General features: G+C 37.8%; 3 protein-coding genes across 3 annotated transcripts; 1 reads left to right on the top strand and 2 right to left on the bottom strand.

Annotated features, from left to right (window-relative positions):
• Positions 1-333: 333 nt before the first annotated feature.
• LOC6562530 (ring canal kelch protein) lies at positions 334-11,001 on the bottom strand. Its single transcript, XM_032736180.2, has 7 exons — positions 10,487-11,001; positions 7,507-7,908; positions 5,213-6,451; positions 4,856-5,144; positions 4,600-4,822; positions 1,873-3,062; positions 334-1,294 (listed from the first exon to the last, which is right to left on the bottom strand). Exons 1-7 carry the CDS (start codon positions 10,942-10,944, stop codon positions 521-523), a joined length of 4,575 nt encoding a protein of 1,524 aa, XP_032592071.1. The 5' UTR covers positions 10,945-11,001; the 3' UTR covers positions 334-520.
• Positions 11,002-11,666: 665 nt separating this feature from the next.
• On the top strand, positions 11,667-12,623 carry LOC6562531. Its single transcript, XM_001989247.2, has 2 exons — positions 11,667-11,856; positions 11,949-12,623. Exons 1-2 carry the CDS (start codon positions 11,796-11,798, stop codon positions 12,341-12,343), a joined length of 456 nt encoding a protein of 151 aa, XP_001989283.1. The 5' UTR covers positions 11,667-11,795; the 3' UTR covers positions 12,344-12,623.
• Positions 12,624-14,600: 1,977 nt separating this feature from the next.
• On the bottom strand, positions 14,601-17,341 carry LOC6562532. The gene is made up of 3 exons (XM_001989248.2): positions 17,165-17,341; positions 15,861-16,031; positions 14,601-14,916 (listed from the first exon to the last, which is right to left on the bottom strand). The coding sequence occupies exons 1-3, from the start codon at positions 17,217-17,219 to the stop codon at positions 14,711-14,713; spliced, it is 432 nt and encodes a 143-aa protein (XP_001989284.1). The 5' UTR covers positions 17,220-17,341; the 3' UTR covers positions 14,601-14,710.
• Positions 17,342-18,053: the final 712 nt, after the last annotated feature.

Below are 18,053 nucleotides of genomic sequence, written 5' to 3'. Positions count from 1 at the left end.
TCTATATAATATAATGTATATATGTATGTATGTACCTAAGTAGTATATATATATATTTATATATATGTGTGTGTGTGTATATTATGTGTGCATGATATGGCGCTTTCGTATTGCGTGTTGCGTTTCCTCAAATATGTTGTTCCATTCTCTCAGATTAAGGATTGACAAACATATACATTCATACATAGCTAAAAGTCTAATCAATATATGTATATATATATATATATTCTAATCAATATTCGAGTACTGCTCGAATCACAATCGTATCAAATTCTACAAGGTAAGACTTCAATGCTTAATATTTAAACTTAAGTTTTCATAGAATTAATTTTCTTTTTGTTATCCTTTTTTTTCGGGCAATTGTAATTTGTTTTTGTTTTTTGTGAGATCTAAAACAGGTTGAAGGAAAATTTTAAACAATATTTATAAACAAAAGAAAAAGGTACAAGTAAAATCGTTAATTTTCAAGTGAACAGATTGGAGTTTGCTAATCATACTTGACATATGTGATTTATATGAATTAATCGTTTGCTTCGTGAGTGTTTGCATTCGTTTGTTGGCTATTTGATGTTGTTGCTGGTGCTGCAGGTGTTGCAGGTGTTGTTGCAGCTGTTGTCGTTGTATCAGTCTCGTTATCACTCAAATTCAAGGGTTCTAACATTTGTTCGGCTTCCGATTCGGGTGCCGCCTGGCCACCGACAGCGCCCTCGAGTTCATCGCACAATTCCACTGTTGGCGCCGGCTGTTTGGGCTTGAAACTATTGTTGTCCGCATTCAGTTCGTAGTTCTTGAAGGGATCAGCCAGCTTGTTGACCGATTGTTGTTGCTGTTGCTGTTGTGGGTTCTGTGCCGCAACGCGTTGCATGCGTCGCTGTTGATTGCTGAACGTGGGACTCTCGGAACGAGCGCGTTGCAGCAGCGGTCGCTGCTGCTGTGAATTGTAGCTGGCATCGTATTCCCTGGAACGTCCAAACTCGAAGCCATTCTGCCACTGGACATGCACATTCTCATAGGAGGGATCCTCATGGCGATAGCTGCCGTTGCTGTTGCTGTTGCCATTCTGACGCTTGTCGGTGCCGCAACGCAAGCGACTCAAATTGCTGTGAAGCGGTCGCGTTGCGGCATTCATATCGCGTCGCATGCTGCTCGTGCTGCCCTGGTACCGCATCATGTCCTGCGGCAGCGCACCGATACCCAGTCGTGGTGTGCCATAAGGATTCGACATTTGCGAGGCCACCGAAGCCGTGTCACAGCTAACGCAATCGCGCGAGAACATAAAATTGAAGTCAATTACCTGCAGAGGAAGAAGCAGAGAGAATAGTTTAAAAATTGAGTATTAACAAATGAAGAATAATCTGATACCAATAAGTAATAACAGCTGATAACAGTTGGCATAGAACAGGTTGAGTCTGGCCAAGAAATGGCGAAGAAATCTTTAAAATAGTTTCCTATAAATCAATTTTCAATTTAATAATATTTCCAAGTTTAGCTTTAAAATTGAGGAGGTTTGAAAATAGATTCTCTTATCAATCTTTGGAGGAGGTTCCTAAAAATCTGCATTACAAATCCAATAACTTTTGCTGTTAAATTGCTGGAGTTACAGGTTTTTGACGATTCTTTATCCGACTTTTGAAGAGTGTTACTAGCCACAAATCTTTCGAATTTGTTGACTTATGCTTTTATCGATTAACTATAGCCATAGTCAGCTATATCGTTTTTGGGAGCAGGTTTTATTATTAAATGCCCATCTTTAAAGCAGGCTGCCAGCAAGCTAAACTCCAAGTTTGGTAAAGCTATCTTTAAGTTAAGCATTCTTATCGATTTGCGATTAACGATTTAATCGATTAATACAGATGAATAACTGCTGCTCACCTTGCACTCGGGTCCCTGGCCAATCCACAGTGGCAGCCACTTGTTCACCAGGAGCCACTGCAAACTGGACTTGGAGATGCGATTCAAGGTGCCATTGTTGCTGCCATCCGACGAGGAACTGCTACGCGTTGCAGCAGCAGCAGCAGTTGTTGTTGTTGTTGTGGTTGTCTTCTTGGCCAGCGTTGAGCTTTTGCTGGCTGCACCACTCGCTGTGCTGCGCTCCTTCTCCGCACCACTCTGTGTTGTGGCCGCAGCTGTTGTTGCTGCAGCTGCACTCGTCTCCTTGGCAGCTTTGTTGGCACTTTTTATTTTTGGTATGGCGCCCGTTGGCCGTATCAAAACCGGCGACAAGCTGTCCAAATTAACCAGCTGCTCCTCGGTGGCAGTTGCTGCAATGGCCACAGTCGCTGGTCCCGCGGAAGCGGAGCGTGCTGCCCGCTCCATGGACACATTGGGCGTGAGTGGTGAACAGTGATGCGCTGCTGCCACAGCAGCTGCTGTCGTCTTATAGATGTTTGTCATGCTCTGGGAATTCTCGCCGTGCAGGCAACTGAAGAAGGAGCTGGCGCTATTTTTGACGGGCACTTTCACATTGCCATAATCCATGCAGCCAGCGGCGGCGGCGGCAGCTGCAGCAGCAGCGGCAGCAGCACCACCACCACCACTTGCAGCCGCAGCATTTAAGCCATTGCCACCACCACCAGCCACATAACCCTGACAATTGGGCACCGTACAGCTGCTGGCATTAGTTGCCGCCGCCGCCGCTGCGCCACCATTGGCATTGAGACGTATGTGCCCCACCGTGCCAAAGTGCGAGTGGCCCAGCACCGCATAGTGTCCGCCCAGATTGTAGTGATCGATGTTGCCACACGACGAACTCAAGTGCCGCTCAATGCGTCCAATGCCATGGCCGAGCACGTCGAGGCGCGTATAAAGCGGCACACGACTCGCTGCACCGCCAGCTGCTGTTGTGGTGCTGGTGCCGTTGCTGGTGCGATAGAGTGGCTCATCGCGTATCTGTTCGTAGATATTCTCATATCGCATTGTGCCAGCACTGCTCGTCCCAGCTGCATATGGCAGATTGTAGCCATCGGTGGATTCGGTGTCGTCGAAGCTGCGCTGACGCTGGCAATTCGAGCGGTTGCCGGAGTAGAGTGGTGCACAGCGCAAACCACTGCCATAACGGTTCGCTGCGGAGCAGGAGAAAGTGAAAGAAGTGTGTTAAAAATGGATAAGAGAATGGCAATTGTAAGGCATTGCTGAGCTTAGTTCTAGATAGAATTTAGCAGTCTTTAATTCCAGCGAAAAACTTGATAAATTCGTAGATTGAGCAATTTTCTTATACAAGTTTCTACTTTTTTAAAAGATTATTTAACTACGTCTAATAACATATAATAGTTAATATAATAAATCAAATCGCTGGTGCACAAAATATGCTTAATATCTTTTAAATCATACACAGAAGAAAATGGTTTAAGTTAAGTTAATTAAAACCTTTCTTAATATCAATAAAATGATTATTTGTTTTGTTCATACTATTAATAAAAATAGTTTCTTTATAGTTATTTCTAATCTTGATAAAGTAGCAGGTTTATTATCCAATATATATTATATATTGATAAGAATTTCATTTTCAAGTTAATACAATCGACAATCTGACATTCAATTGTAGAAATATAGCCTTTCAATTAATATATTATAGACCCATAAATATTTATTGATAACCGGTTCAAATTTCATTGAGATCGCCTAAGAAGCTTCGATTTTGTTAACCATATTGAAAAACCATTATCAGCAAGTCTATTTATTTTACAGCTCGGTTCAGGAAATCTTTTAGTCGAGTAATTTCAACTTTGAATAGCATTTTAGTATGATTATTAAAAGCACGTGCGGGTTTGAAGATCGAAATGAGCGATTACGTGACATATCATAAAATGAAGCGGCTTCATAAAAGCATACTTAACAGCAAACCCATTATATATTTTAAGATCTTCTTTAAGGTCATCCAGCAGAGCAGAAAGTCGGATGCACAGCTATAAAAACTTGGCTGTTATTGTCACATTGACTTTTGAATGTTATACAAACTTGCTAAAATCGAAATGTGATAAAAACAAAAGTGAGAAGAGCTTAAAGAGCTATCTTAAGCACACCGAACTCTGATATGCTCTTGCAGACCTAAATTGCATTCGATCGATTTCTCCATTGAACGTTATATGATATGGTTAGCCGACATTAGTTATTTGTAAGTTTGCTTCTGCATAACTTGCTAAACAAAATGGTTTCGTATACAAGAAGTCATCTTTCGAACGATAATTCATTTGAAAACTATATGTTGGCAGCTATATGCTATAGTGATCTGATAAAGCCAACAGAGATATGAAAACTGCCTACGAGATATCTCTAAAACTGGTGGAGTTCTGCTAATGAGAACAGATGAACATGGCAAAATCGATTTGGCTATGAAATTTATATACACTTTATGGGTTCATAGAGATCTGCAGTAGATTACAAACTTATATAACCCTCTCACAATGTTTTATGGCTACAGGAATAATATATCCCACATTGTATTCAAAATTAGTTATGCTTCTCCAATTTATCGCTTCTTCAAGGTGCTTAGCACTTGGCATATCTATGCGAAAATATTGATGGCTACAGGAATAGTATATCCTATATACATTTATAGAGATAAATTTATACACTTCTTCGCTATTTCAAGGTGCTTACCATTTTGCATATCTATGCGAAAATTGCGACGATAGCCCAAACCAGAGCGCACCGCTCGTGGCACATCGTAGGCAGCTGTTGTTGTGGTTGCTGAGCGATCATACAAATCATTGCGATAATTATTCATGGGCAGCATTCGAGCTGGTTGTGGTTGTTGTTGTTGTGGTTGTTGCTGATTGCTGTTGGCATTGGCTTCAGTTGCTGCTGGCTGCTGCTGCTGCTGCTGCTGTTGCTGTTGCTGTTGTGGTTGTTGAGCTGTTTCTTCAACATTCGCAGGGGCATTGGCATTGGCATTGACGACGACAGCAACTTGTTGGTTATTATTAATATTATTATTGTTGTTGTTGTTGTTGTTGCTGGGCTGTCCAATTGGCGCATAGATGTTCTCATAGTGCGGATGATTAGCTGGCTGCTGCTGCTGTTGTGCCGGCGTTGGCGGTGCAACAATATTGCCATAGACAGCACCACCAACGGCGCCCTCCATGCTGCCCTCCGCCTGGCTATTCTCATCATCCAACAGCGCTATGGCCAGCGAAGCCGCTTGCCTAAAACAAAAGCAGCAATATTAATTAAAAGTAACTTTTACTTTTAGTCATAGTTTTTGAGCAGTTACCTTGCCAATGCGCCCTGCTCTTCCATTCACAAGGGCTTGTCTATCATACAGACGCCCGCGTAACTGCGTCCGATGGTCATCAGCGCCGGCAATATGCGCCAGCTATCCGAATCGGGGCAATAGACCTCCACCGATGCCAGATTGGAGGTGCCATCGTCACCACCGACCACATAGAGTAGGCCATCGTGTGCCACAACGCCCGCATTGCGCCGGCAATAGGACATGTCAGCGACGGATCGCCATTTGTTCGCCTCGTAGTCGTAGGCCTCGACAGATTTGCGCACCATTGGCCCGTCGTGTCCGCCCACCGCGTATAGAATATTATTGAGGACACCAACTCCGGCGCCGCTGCGACGTGAAGTCATTTCGGCCACAACGGACCATGTGTCTGTGTCGGGATTGTAGCGTTCGACGGAGGATAGGCATTGACGGGAGAAGCCATCGTAGCCGCCAACGGCATAGAGCAGGCCATTGACCACGCCTACACCGACCGAACTGCGACGCGTCGACATGGAGGCAATGAAACGCCAGATTTCAGTCTTTGGATCATACATCTCGGCGCTGCAGAGGCCGGTGGTGCCATCGAAGCCACCCACAGCATAAATGCAGCCATGCAGCACTGCCACACCGAGTGTGGAGCGACGTGCCTCCATATTGCTGCAATTCGCCCATTGATCCGTTGCCGGATCATACACATCGACGGTGCGGACACGCAGCGATCCATTGAAGCCACCCACAGCATAAACCTTGTCGCCCAGCACCGATAAACCGCTGCGACAACGACGATTTGGCATCTCCGCGGCCTGATACCATTTCTCCTCGCGCAAATCATACCATTCCACGGAGCGTATTGCCTTCGGCGCCTGCCCGCCAATGACGAGCAGAATCTTGGGCATGCCGACCGGTTTGCGGGGCACAGTGCGTGCGGATTTGGTCTCGGTGGGCAGCAGATGATAGGTGAGCGCTTCAATTATTAGATTCTTGCACATAATATTGCCCTCGAGCAGCAGTTCCTTGTCGACACGCTGTGTGATGTACTCCTTGGAGAGGAAGGGCAGACGCACATGCTCCATGAGAGCCGAGGTGAACTGTTCACGCATTGGCACATCGTAGCGCAGCCAGCCGATGACGCATTCGTAGACACGCTCCTCATTTGGCACCGAGATCCGATCGTTGGCTATCAAATTGATGATTTGTTCGTGTGTCAGATTCAGAAACTCGTCAAACTGAATGACCTCGCTGTGTGTGTGATGTGTGTGTGTGTGTGTGATGTGTGTGTGTGTGAGAGAGAGAGAGGGAAAACCAGTTAACGAATTTGTCATAAATTGTGCTAAATTTGATGACTAACAAGTTGAATGATCTAATTTCTATGCAGATGAGCGCGAAGCTGATCAAGTTCTGTTCTCCGTTTTTATGCAGATGAACCGTTAGCTCAAGATCTAAGCGATATTATGTTAATATATAAATAACTGTATTATATTAGACGTAGGAGAGATATGCTGTATAGACGGGTTTTGACCGATGACAGCTATAATTATATTTAAGCAGAGCTCTGACAGATTCCTGGCCTGGACATTAGTTCATAAGAGAACTGATCAAGATTCTATATAGTTTATAGCTTATATATTTTTTATAATTTCTATTTCAAATTCTATATTTTAAATTTGATATTTTATACTTTATAGTTTATGCTTAGCAATTTATATTTTATATTTCTAGAGTAACTATATATTTTTCAGTATGGATTGATTGCCCAAGGAGACTGATCAAGCATCTATATAATTTATATAATTATAGCATCTACATAAGTTAACATTGATTGTTTGATTGATTGTCCAAAATGGATGAGAGATAAGTTCACAGATGAACTGAATCAAGCATCGATATACATTATACCATCAACAAATGATTAGCAAATAACTAGAATTAACTTATATCAATATTTTATATGTTTACATCACAATTAATTGTTTAATTATACGCAATAACTGAGAGATTAGTTCGCAGAAGCATCTACAAAGTCATAAAAATAAAGATGATTAACACAATCGAATTAAATGTGTACAAATATGTCTACAGCACAATTGATTGATTGATTGATCAGCCAAGGTAGCTGGCAGATTTGTTAACAAACTGATCAACAAGCCATAAAGTAACATCTACAAATGCACAACAAAAATGATAACTAGAAATGAGTTTGAATTTAATATGTATAGATATGTTTACAACATAATTGATTGATAGATTCATTGATTGATTTCAGCTTGTTGGATGTTGTTGGATGATCAACTCACTTGAAATGTTGCTCAATGTAGGTCTCCGCATAGTTGAGCAACTCGACGCAGCCATGCAGATCGGCAAATTCGCGTATGCCCAAACAATTGCTGGCATCCAACTGAGTCTGCAGGAAATCACAGCAAGCATCCCGCACATCCGTCAGCTGGAGCAGATTGGCCGCTGTCAGCAGGACCTGCACATTGTCCTCGTTCACCTCGACGGTCGATGTGTACACATAGTCGATGAGCAGCTCGAGAGCACGTGCGTCCACACTCTGCAGCGTGATGCGCGCCTTGCGCGACTCCTCGAAGCTGGTGAACATCGCATAGAAGTACGGACTGCAGCTGGCTAACACCATGCGATGGGCATGGATCTCCACATCGTCGGCAACCAGAATGACATCACAGAGCAGCTTTTGTCTAAGAATCGTATATATGGTAAATGATTAGTAATTGTTGAGTTAGGTCAGCAAATCAAATAAAATCTTCGCCATTCAGCTAGACACATTCCTAGTTATAAATAAAATATATATAAGCTTGAAAAGCAAAGTAATATATTTATACGCTTTTAGATATAATTCCCTTTACGTTTTTCAGTGTTTTGACTATAAAATAAAAAACAAATAGAATAGAGAATAGAATTGAATATATGCTTAGTAATTGTTGAGTAAGGTCAGCTAATAAATTCTTAGCTATTTAGCTAGACACATTCCTAAGCACAGTGAGGCAAATTTCAATTAAAAAAATACATATAAAATAAATACAAATATTAAAATAATCAATATATATCAATGAGAATCAAAGACGTATTAGCAAAAAGAAAAATAAATCAAATGGTTTCCAATTTTACATTTAATTTATTTTACACTTGAGTTTTGAATTTCCAAGTCAAATAAAAATAAAGCTAGACTAGAAAGTAACCTGAACTCAGCTTTTAAATATATAGAAGGTTTGTTCACTATGAAAATACATAAGGTAAATCTGTGTTTCTTAATAAAAATAATAATAATAATATGAACAGCTGATCAAATACATATGTCAGCAGAAATTGTATATAAATTGGAAGACTGTGTTCTTGTGCATTTTTCCTACTGATTTGAATCGATCTTGTTTTGATCTTCTATTTAACATTTTAAGTTATGATCGACTCATCTACTATTAATCAATTATATATATGTATTCTATGGAATCAGAAATACTTCCTACTGCCTGCTATATATTTAATTCTATTTCATCAAACCCAATTCCTCCATTTGAAATGGATTCAGGTTATAGAAAATAATATAATAATTGACGCGAGTGGAAAATTATTTGATTGCATAATCAACAGTCAAAGGCATTCTTGAATTGCATTTCGATGGGCTGCTTTAATTATACAGCATATTTATTGATTAACAAACCAAATTTTGATAGAAATTTAAACAAGTTGCGCAGGCCTATTTAAAATTCGTTACAGGTAAAAACCTATTCAGTCTTTGGACCAAGAGCTCGTTTAGGGCATTGGCTTACAACAATAACAACAACAACCAAGAAACGAGTTTGCTGCGAGAAGAAAAATAAACAAAAAATTTCCATTAAGGTAGTTTTCCCCCCATTTATGCGACAACTAATCAAGTTGCCCCCACGGAAGTGGGAAGCATTTCGAATTTATGAAAAAACATATATAAATAAAATTAACAAACCAGAGCGATTTGAAGTTCAAGGCCAATATTATTTAACTAAACGCTAATAAGCAAAACAAAATGAAAAATAGAAAAAATATTAAAAAAAAGAAAAAACACAAAAATATCAAAGTCGAAAATGAATGCGAATGGCCTCTGGACAAAAAGCGAATAAATCAGGTATGCGAATATGAATGTATATAAAATATTGTTTGTAGACAGACTTATCTGCAAAAAGTTGAAGGGGGCCAAAACCGACAAACAGGCAAACAAAGCGTAATGCGCAAATTATGCGAGAGAATGCGCCGCAGATCAGCAAATATATACACACATATATATATATATATATATATATATACTCATACATATATATAGTCATTAATATGTACACATTGTTGACCGTTTTTAGCCCATCATAAGTATTTTTTCATATTTTTGCCAAGACCAAAATAAACAAATCTTAAGCGACGTCATATTTTTGAAGTATGCCCATTAAAAATGGCATGCAAAAGGGGTATATATGTGCTAATTATATAACTGACGAATGCTGAATACAAATTAGTGTCTAGTTTGATTAGCATTTTGCATTAATCAGCTATATCCATTTATACGCATAATTTGAGCTGAATTAAAGTTTGCAAGTCACTTTATAGGCATTTATAGGGTATCTGTTAGTTAATCACATTGCTGCTATTCTACTAGCCTGCATATTTACAGGACTTTTGACTAGTACATATAATCATTGCGCTGATCTTATCGAAATAATACTCTATATAATCATTTACAGGATATCTTATGGTCGATGACACTTTTACAACTCTTATTCTTACACATATACCGATTACCTGACATTTATTATTCTCATCTATGATCTAAGAATGCATATGGACATTGATATACAAATGTGATTAAACAATATGCCTTTTTACAGGGTATTCACTGGTCCATTACACTTGTAATACTCTTCTATGATCACCTTACAAGGTATTCAACATGTGCAACTGCACATTAGTAAACACTGCATATAAACCTTTTTACAGGGTATTCACTGGTCAACAAACTTTTACTACTTTATCCCCACAATACTCAGCTGTATTCAAAAAACACTTTACAGGGTATTATACACGTGCAACTGCATATTGATAACCACTCTAGTTTGACCTATTTACTGGGTATTTGCTGTGCGATCACACTTTCGTAACTCTTATTCCAATACTACCCATCAATTATCAATCACTTTACAGGATATTAAACATTGACAAACACTGCTGCCACTATCAACCCATTTTACAGGGTATTTTGCTAGCCGAGCACTCTGTCGTCTGTCTCTTTCTTACTTGCGCATCTCGTTCATTGCGTCGAAGGATCTCGCCGTGTGCTGCTCGTTGTTGTATTGCCCCACGGTGCCGCGCTCCTTGCCGTTGGGTCGCTGGATGTGTTTCTGCGAGGATTCGTCTAAACTGTTTTGGCTCGCATAGCGCAGCAGGCAGCTGCCCCTCTCCAAGCCGCTGCCCTCTGCGGCAGGATTTTGTGGCTGCTGCTGCTGCTGTGGGCGTTGTGGCAAGGCCCAAACGACGACGCCGCGGGCGGATGCTGGGGCAGGGGCGGGGGCGGGCATTGCAGCTGGTGGCTCTATCAATAATGGTACCACCGCCGCCGCCGCTTCACCGTTATTCTGTTGTTGTTGCTGCTGCTGCTGTTGTTGTTGTTGTTGATTCTGCTGCAAGTTGCCATTGCTTAAATTGCTCATAATACCGATTGTGTATTTGGTTAGTAAAGCAGTCAACGCTATCATTCACTTCACGTCCAAGCCGAATGTAGCCAACAAATACAAAATTTGTTAATTTCTTGTTTTATTTTTTATTTTTTTTGGAGCAACTCCGCAAGTTACAACTTGAAAATATCGACTCTGTCTAATAACTGATGGGGGAGAAAAAAAATACCATATGATTGTTGGCATCAATAGTTTAACAGCTGTTAATTAACATTATGCAGTTAACAGTTTTGGTTGTGGTGTGCAAGAATGTAAGATATATGTTTCATGGGCAGATCGCGCTGAATTTAAAAGAAAATCACTTGAACATAGTCATGTATATTTATATAATCATTTAAATTTAGTTAAACAGTTGTAATCGGAATGCTCACACTTGCGAATATAACATTTACATAGCTGTTAAGTAAGTGTTCAAATTGTGGCGGTCTGGCAATAGATTTGTCGCTGCTAACAGCATGTGTTTGGTACAAATGTACCAAAGAAAGTACTTTAGTTATTTGAAGCTACGAGATTACTAAATACATATATGGTTTCAATATTGAAAATAACAATGCATTTAGAATATTCTCTTTATCATTTTCATTTAAAACAGAACGAAAAGTATGCATTTGTGAGTGAGACTTCCTCTAGAAGATAACATTTAATATTATGCGCGCTCACATTTGAGTTTAACATTAGCTCACTTAACAGAAAAAATACTAACCGCATCAGAGGTGGCAACGCTATTGCATATCGATATACATCAACTAGTTATCGATACGTGCATCATATTTTTTTTTAGGGCGGTGTTCGCATTTTGTTTTCATGAGTATTATTTGCTGTTGCTAACAAATTTGTTTATATTAATAAATATAAAAGCATCAATAATAAAAATGAAAGCATTTGAGAATAGGCTCGTGGCCGTCGTGCTGCTCTGTTGTGCGCTGCAAACAGGTAAGTCGCGCGCACCTGCGTAGTAAACGATAAGAAGTAAACAAAAAATTGTTTTTTTTTTCTTTCTTTTCCGTCGCGTGATTTTATTTTAGCTTATGGCATTAAATGCTGGGACTGTCGCTCTGATAACGATCCAAAGTGTGGTGATCCCTTCGATAACAGCACATTGGCCATAACAGACTGTCAGCAAGCACCGGAACTGGATCACTTGCGGGGCGTGCGACCGACAATGTGCCGTAAGATCCGGCAGAAGGTGCATGGGGAATGGCGTTATTTCCGTAGCTGCGCTTATATGGGCGAACCGGGCATCGAGGGGGACGAACGCTTCTGCCTGATGCGCACTGGAAGCTATAACATATTCATGGAGTTTTGCACCTGCAACAGCAAAGACGGCTGCAACGGGGCGGGGCTGCAAAAATCAAATTTACTCGCTGTTCTCTTTGGTACATTTTCCGTTGGAGCTGTCGCCCATTTCCTTAGGCATTAACAGCGATTTTCTCTGTTATTTTTCATGTGCCTTCAAATCGTAGCTCAAAAAGACAAAAAATAACAACTTATACACTTATATGCATAAGTATTCTTATATATCTCTCTCTCAGCGCTGACATTCCGTCCGAATTTTCGTCGAAATCTCATCTCTTTTTGACAGATTTGTGTTCAGTTTGGAATTTAGCTTTAGAAACGGTAGACTTACAGTTTTTATTGTAATGCAAAAAAAAATTAGTACATTTTTACAACCGAATAAACGATTTGAATAAAAAAATATATATATGATGTATTTTGATATTCATTTATATTGTATTTAGAAATGTTTTCATCCAAGAGAAGCTATTCTCTGCCTCATTTTCAAAACTTATTGACGCCCTTTTATGCAATATTTAATTTTAACTTTTTTCATTAAATAATTATAACAGTTGTAGATAAATATGAATATGTAATGGAGAAGAGTTAAAAAAAAAACAAAATTAAGCATTTAATTCTATTGTTTGCAGATGACAATAAATTAAATTATTTTAATTGCTTTGTTATGCATAATAGCGAGTCAAAGTATCGATTCTTTTACTGCAGGTGCATTTAAATAAACATTAATATACGCAATTAAATAAATTATATTAACTTTAGAACAACTTTTAAAAACCAATCTTAATTTAAAATTGTATATATATATTCCAATAATTGAATACTACTTTTAGTAGGTGACAATACTTAATGCATTTCTACTCGTTACTCATTCAAACGATACTCCTGAAGACGATTTTTTTCCGGGTCTTCGCCAATTCCTTTCGTTGCTCTCTTCCCATGTGCTCGCTTTTAGTTTTTTCGTTTTAATGTGTCTTCAAATGTTATTTAAAGTTCTAAAAGTGGTGTAAAAGATTGTTTAGTGGATTGGACATTGTCCGTTTGTCGATAACATTCTGTATGCTTGCATTTTAATACGTCAATTTGTGTTTTTCGCAATTTTTTGTAAATTAAAAAGTGCCGTTACTTGGAAAAGTCGGTCTTGCCACACAACTGTTCGCAGTCTTTATGTTGTACTCAGATTTTAAATAATTAATAAATTAACCCACGGAAATGGATAAGAATTTGATGGATTTTTACAATGTTTTCAAAAGCGATCTGTTGAGTAATTGTGATCTGTCAATATATATGAGGTAAGTTTTCTACTTTTGCACTTTTATTATTTTTGTTACTAGCAGCTGCAGTTTATTTAAAACCTATAATTTTTACAACGAATGAATGAACGATTTATATAAAATGAATTTTGTTATACGTGTATCCTAAAAAATGTTTTTAAAATTGTTGTTTTTCAATAAGTTTATTAGATATCCTGAGAATTTTACAATTGAAAATGCAATTATTTTTCAATTTTACAATTATATAATTCATATTTACCTTCTCTTATACATTCATTCAAACGTATATACAACGTACATGCATACATAAAGCCATACAATATGTAATAAAAAAAATTGGCGAATGAGACCATAAATAGGAATGTGTGGACTAATTTCCCAATGCATATCGAGTCCAAGTATCGATACTTTTGTTGCAAGTGCATTTAAATATATTATGAACGATAAAGCACTTTAAACTTTACCCCAACTTTTAAAAACCAATGTTAATTTAAAATTGTGCCTTAAAAACTTTTTTTTTATTCCACAAAACGAAAATCAAATAATTTTTTTGTATTCACCATTCTTACTGCATTTCTACTCGTTACTCATTCCAAGCAATACTCGTAAAGAGGATTTTTTTCGGCTCTTTGCAAATTTCTTTCGTTGCTCTCTTCCCGTGTCTTCGTTTGTAATTTGTGTTTCAATATGTCTTCGAAGGCTTTTAAAGTCTGAACAGTTATGTAAAAGATTGTTTAATGTATTGGCCATTGTCTGTTTGTCGAGAATATTTTATCTGCTTGCATTTTAATACGTGAATTTGTGTGCTTTATCTTGTGATTCGACTTACGGTGCCGTTACTTGACAGATTCGGTGTTGCCATACAACCATTTTTTTTTTTGCATGCACGTGTCTAGGCAAACACACACATTCATATTGGTTTGTGCTTAGCTTTTTTGTGTGCTTATATGATAATTAAATAATAAATCAAATCACCGGGGAAAATGGATAAATACTGGATGCATTTGTACAATGATTCTAAAAGCGACGTGATGGAAAATTATGACTTGCCCATATATCTAAAGTAAGCTTAACAATTTTTTTCATTTTGTTAAACATTTATTATTTTTGGACTTTATTTAAAACCAATAATTTTTACATATCTTTAAATTTGTACACGATTGACTTTATATTTTTTGTTTTCTTTTTATATATATTTATATTTAAAATGCTCAGGCGGCTTACAGCGCCATCTGCAGGACGAAGAATGCGAGCAGAGAGGCTGCACTAAACGCCACATAGCGGCCAGCGCCGCTGGCATTGCACAGGTCTCCCTTGCAAGTGAAACAAGTCTCCACTTGGCGGCTGTGCGTCACTGTGCACTCGTTGTCCTTCTGTCCAACCACCTCAAAGTGACAGTCACGGGATACGATGACACCGGCGCGATCTGTGTGTTGAGAAAGCGTAAGAAAGAAGAAGAGTTGAGTTTAGTTTTCTATAGTTTGATAAATCAAGGTTTCCGAGCTTGAAATGTACATATATATAACATGTGGAGCAGACAGACAGCTAGAGTTCTGTGTGCTAAAAGTAGCGAGTATCACTTCAACGAGTACATGGGGCTTTTCCGTGCCTTTTTGGTTTTATTTTGCATTGTTTGTTGCTAAAGGTAATTAGTCAAACGATTTTATGGATTGCTGAATTATTTTAAACGTTGCTGCTAAAAGTAGCGAGACTATAACTGAAATAAAAATGTTATTTTGCACATACAAAAATGAAAAAATCGAGAAAGTGTTAATTATATTAATCGATTGAATATGTTTAAAAGCAAATAAATATGATAATTAATGATTTTAATTTTTTTCATTTAAGGTAGATCCAGTTTCACTGCGACGATTGAAAATAAAGTTGAATTGCAGATCTTAAATGTTTCTTTTTTTCGAATTTGTTTACATATTTGACTTCTATTTTAAACAAATATTTTTATTTTTAACAATGCATCATCATAAAATTCCTTATACATGTCCAAATGGATTTGATTCAATTGTTTTTCAAACAGTTTGTTGATTTTAATTCGATTTTGTTATTTTCCTTTTGTCTTGCCAAATGTTTAACCCACGCAAAGCTTTATTTCTATCGTTCGAAATAACAAAAAGAAAAAAAGCTCGAAGCTCGTCAAATTGCGTTACTTTTGAGCATTTTTGGAATCGTTTTTTATTATACAATATGCTAATTGGGTTTGGCCTCCTCTACAAGTTACGGCGTCTACGCAATGACATCATTAAGACTCGTAAATGCTCGCAATATTCGTAATTTATTTATATTCGTTTAAGGTGTATGCAAAACATGCTCAATGGGGGTGGCGGAGGGGGTTGTGTAATTGCTGTCACTTACCACTGGTGACGACCTTGTTGCACCTGGTCACCGGCTGCAATTGATCCATGGTATTCGGCTTGGGCATCGTGTCGCAATCCACCTGACGAATATTCGAATTGGCATCCAATTTGTCCTTGCTGCAATTGGGATCCGTCAGCGATTTGCACTGATAGCATTTGATGGCCGTTGCTACAGAAGAGAGCAGATATATGAGAGAGATAAGTGATAGATAAGTGTTGAATGAGTGAGCAGATCAAAGTTTCATTTGAAATGCGAAGTTCACTCGGGCTTACAACCAGTTTAAACTTAGCTCGCCTTATTATGTAACGCCCTCAGCTCGACACAGTTTTCAATTAGATATCTCCCTATATACACATTTATTTATGTATATATATTTATATATATATGTGACAAGGTATTTGCCTATATTTGCTTTTGCTATGAAGTCAGCTTTGAATCTACAATCGTCTTTGTTTTGGTACCAAATACGTGCTAAGCAACAAATGGGAATTTTTGTGCGTTCCTTATAGATTAAGAGGGTATGATGACGTTGTGCAACAGTATCTACTAGACAGCAGAAAGCACAACGTATATATGTTCTCGATCAGCATAAGCAGGTCAGTCGACTTAGACGTGTTTGCCTCTCCGTCTGTATGAATGGTTTATAAAAGTTAGATACTTAAAATTTGGAATATAAGTCTAATATACCCTACACAGATCCACTTATCAATAGCCGCTGTTTCGCGACTATCGATAAAAATCGATTTTCGACATCAATAAATTATCAACTGAAAATTTATATAATTATATGAAATATAAATTTTGCTAACTACTATCAGCAAGTTTAAAGCTATGTACAGGGTATCTACTAGTCAAACAGTGTTGATTACAGCTTTGTAACTTTTTTATAGTTGTGTTTGTGTGAATTTTTGCATATTTTTATTAGTCTATTAGTTTTATATTAGCATTTACGATTAGTCCTAAGATCGATTAAGAATACTAGAATTTTTGTTATATTTTATATATAAACTTGTTGAAAGTCTTTTAATTATTAGCATTTTAAGCAATTTCCAGAAACTATTGGACTAATTTTTTATTTGAAATAATTAGAAATTATAAAAACTTGCAGCATTTGTCTGGTATTTTTCCATTATTTTTTAAATGTGGTTGCTGATTGGAATTTCAATCTTCTGCGTGAACAAATCTTATTTTGCCATTTAGATGCAGCTTTAAAAATTCAAACCGGTTTCACTCTATTTTTTCTTCATATTTGTTGACCCATTTGAATTTGAATACAAATTGAAATCAGCAATAAAACTTACCACTGTGCATGATGCACATGGCAATTAGAAAACAGGCGAACATCTGTTGCAGCATTTTCACACAAATAATATTTTGAATATATTTCTTTTAGTTGGTTTTTTTCAAAAACACAGAGTCAACACTCAGAACTCAAAACTCGTAAATGTTTTAAACGCTTTGGCAGTCGTCGAACAACTGAATGCGCATTTTGAGTTTGGCATTTTACATTTCGTTTTTCGTATTTTTTATTTGTTTGTCGGTTTCACCCCTCCCCCCACAAAACCTCGGCCGCCCACTGGTACAACACTCAACTCAACACGGTTTGAGTGCAAAGCGCAAAAGCTTTTTGCTTTCGTAAATTGTTTAAATAAATTTGAGTTGAACTCAAAACGAGTTCAGCGCCAAAAACAAGAAGAAGAAGGGCAGAGAAACAATCAAAAAAACTATTTTGTTTTGATCGCAAGATTCGCTTTACGACGCGAATGTCTTTGGGTGTGTATTCCCTCTGTGTGTGTGTGTGTGTGTATGCGTGTGTGTGTGTGTGAATTTGGCTTGGTTTTTCTTTCATTTTATTTATTGTAATCGAATTTAATTGCAAGCTGGCACAGTTTTTCAGCCAGTTTGTCACTCTTATTTTATTGAGTGAGCTTTAATACCCTGCATTAGTGTCTAAGCGGGCATGATAGAGTCACAAATTGTTGTAAACAATTGTTATTTGATATAAATTCTTGATCAACAACAATACCTGTGAAGATTTAGCCTGTCTCTTTGTATGAAGGTGCTGAAATCTGAGACTTCAAGAACTAGAGACTTACAAGTTCATGTTTCTAAATTATCATGAATATGCTTTGACATAATATTGATCAGTTATACAAATTTAATTTATTAATTTCGAGAAAGATCGCGTAA

This window comes from Drosophila grimshawi, unplaced genomic scaffold (assembly GCF_018153295.1).
Source record: "Drosophila grimshawi isolate 15287-2541.00 unplaced genomic scaffold, ASM1815329v1 contig_1377, whole genome shotgun sequence".
In the NCBI taxonomy this organism is placed as follows: domain Eukaryota; kingdom Metazoa; phylum Arthropoda; class Insecta; order Diptera; family Drosophilidae; genus Drosophila; species Drosophila grimshawi.
The sequence above is the reverse complement of the archived record's forward strand: the minus strand, read 5'-3'. Positions and strand labels throughout refer to the sequence as shown.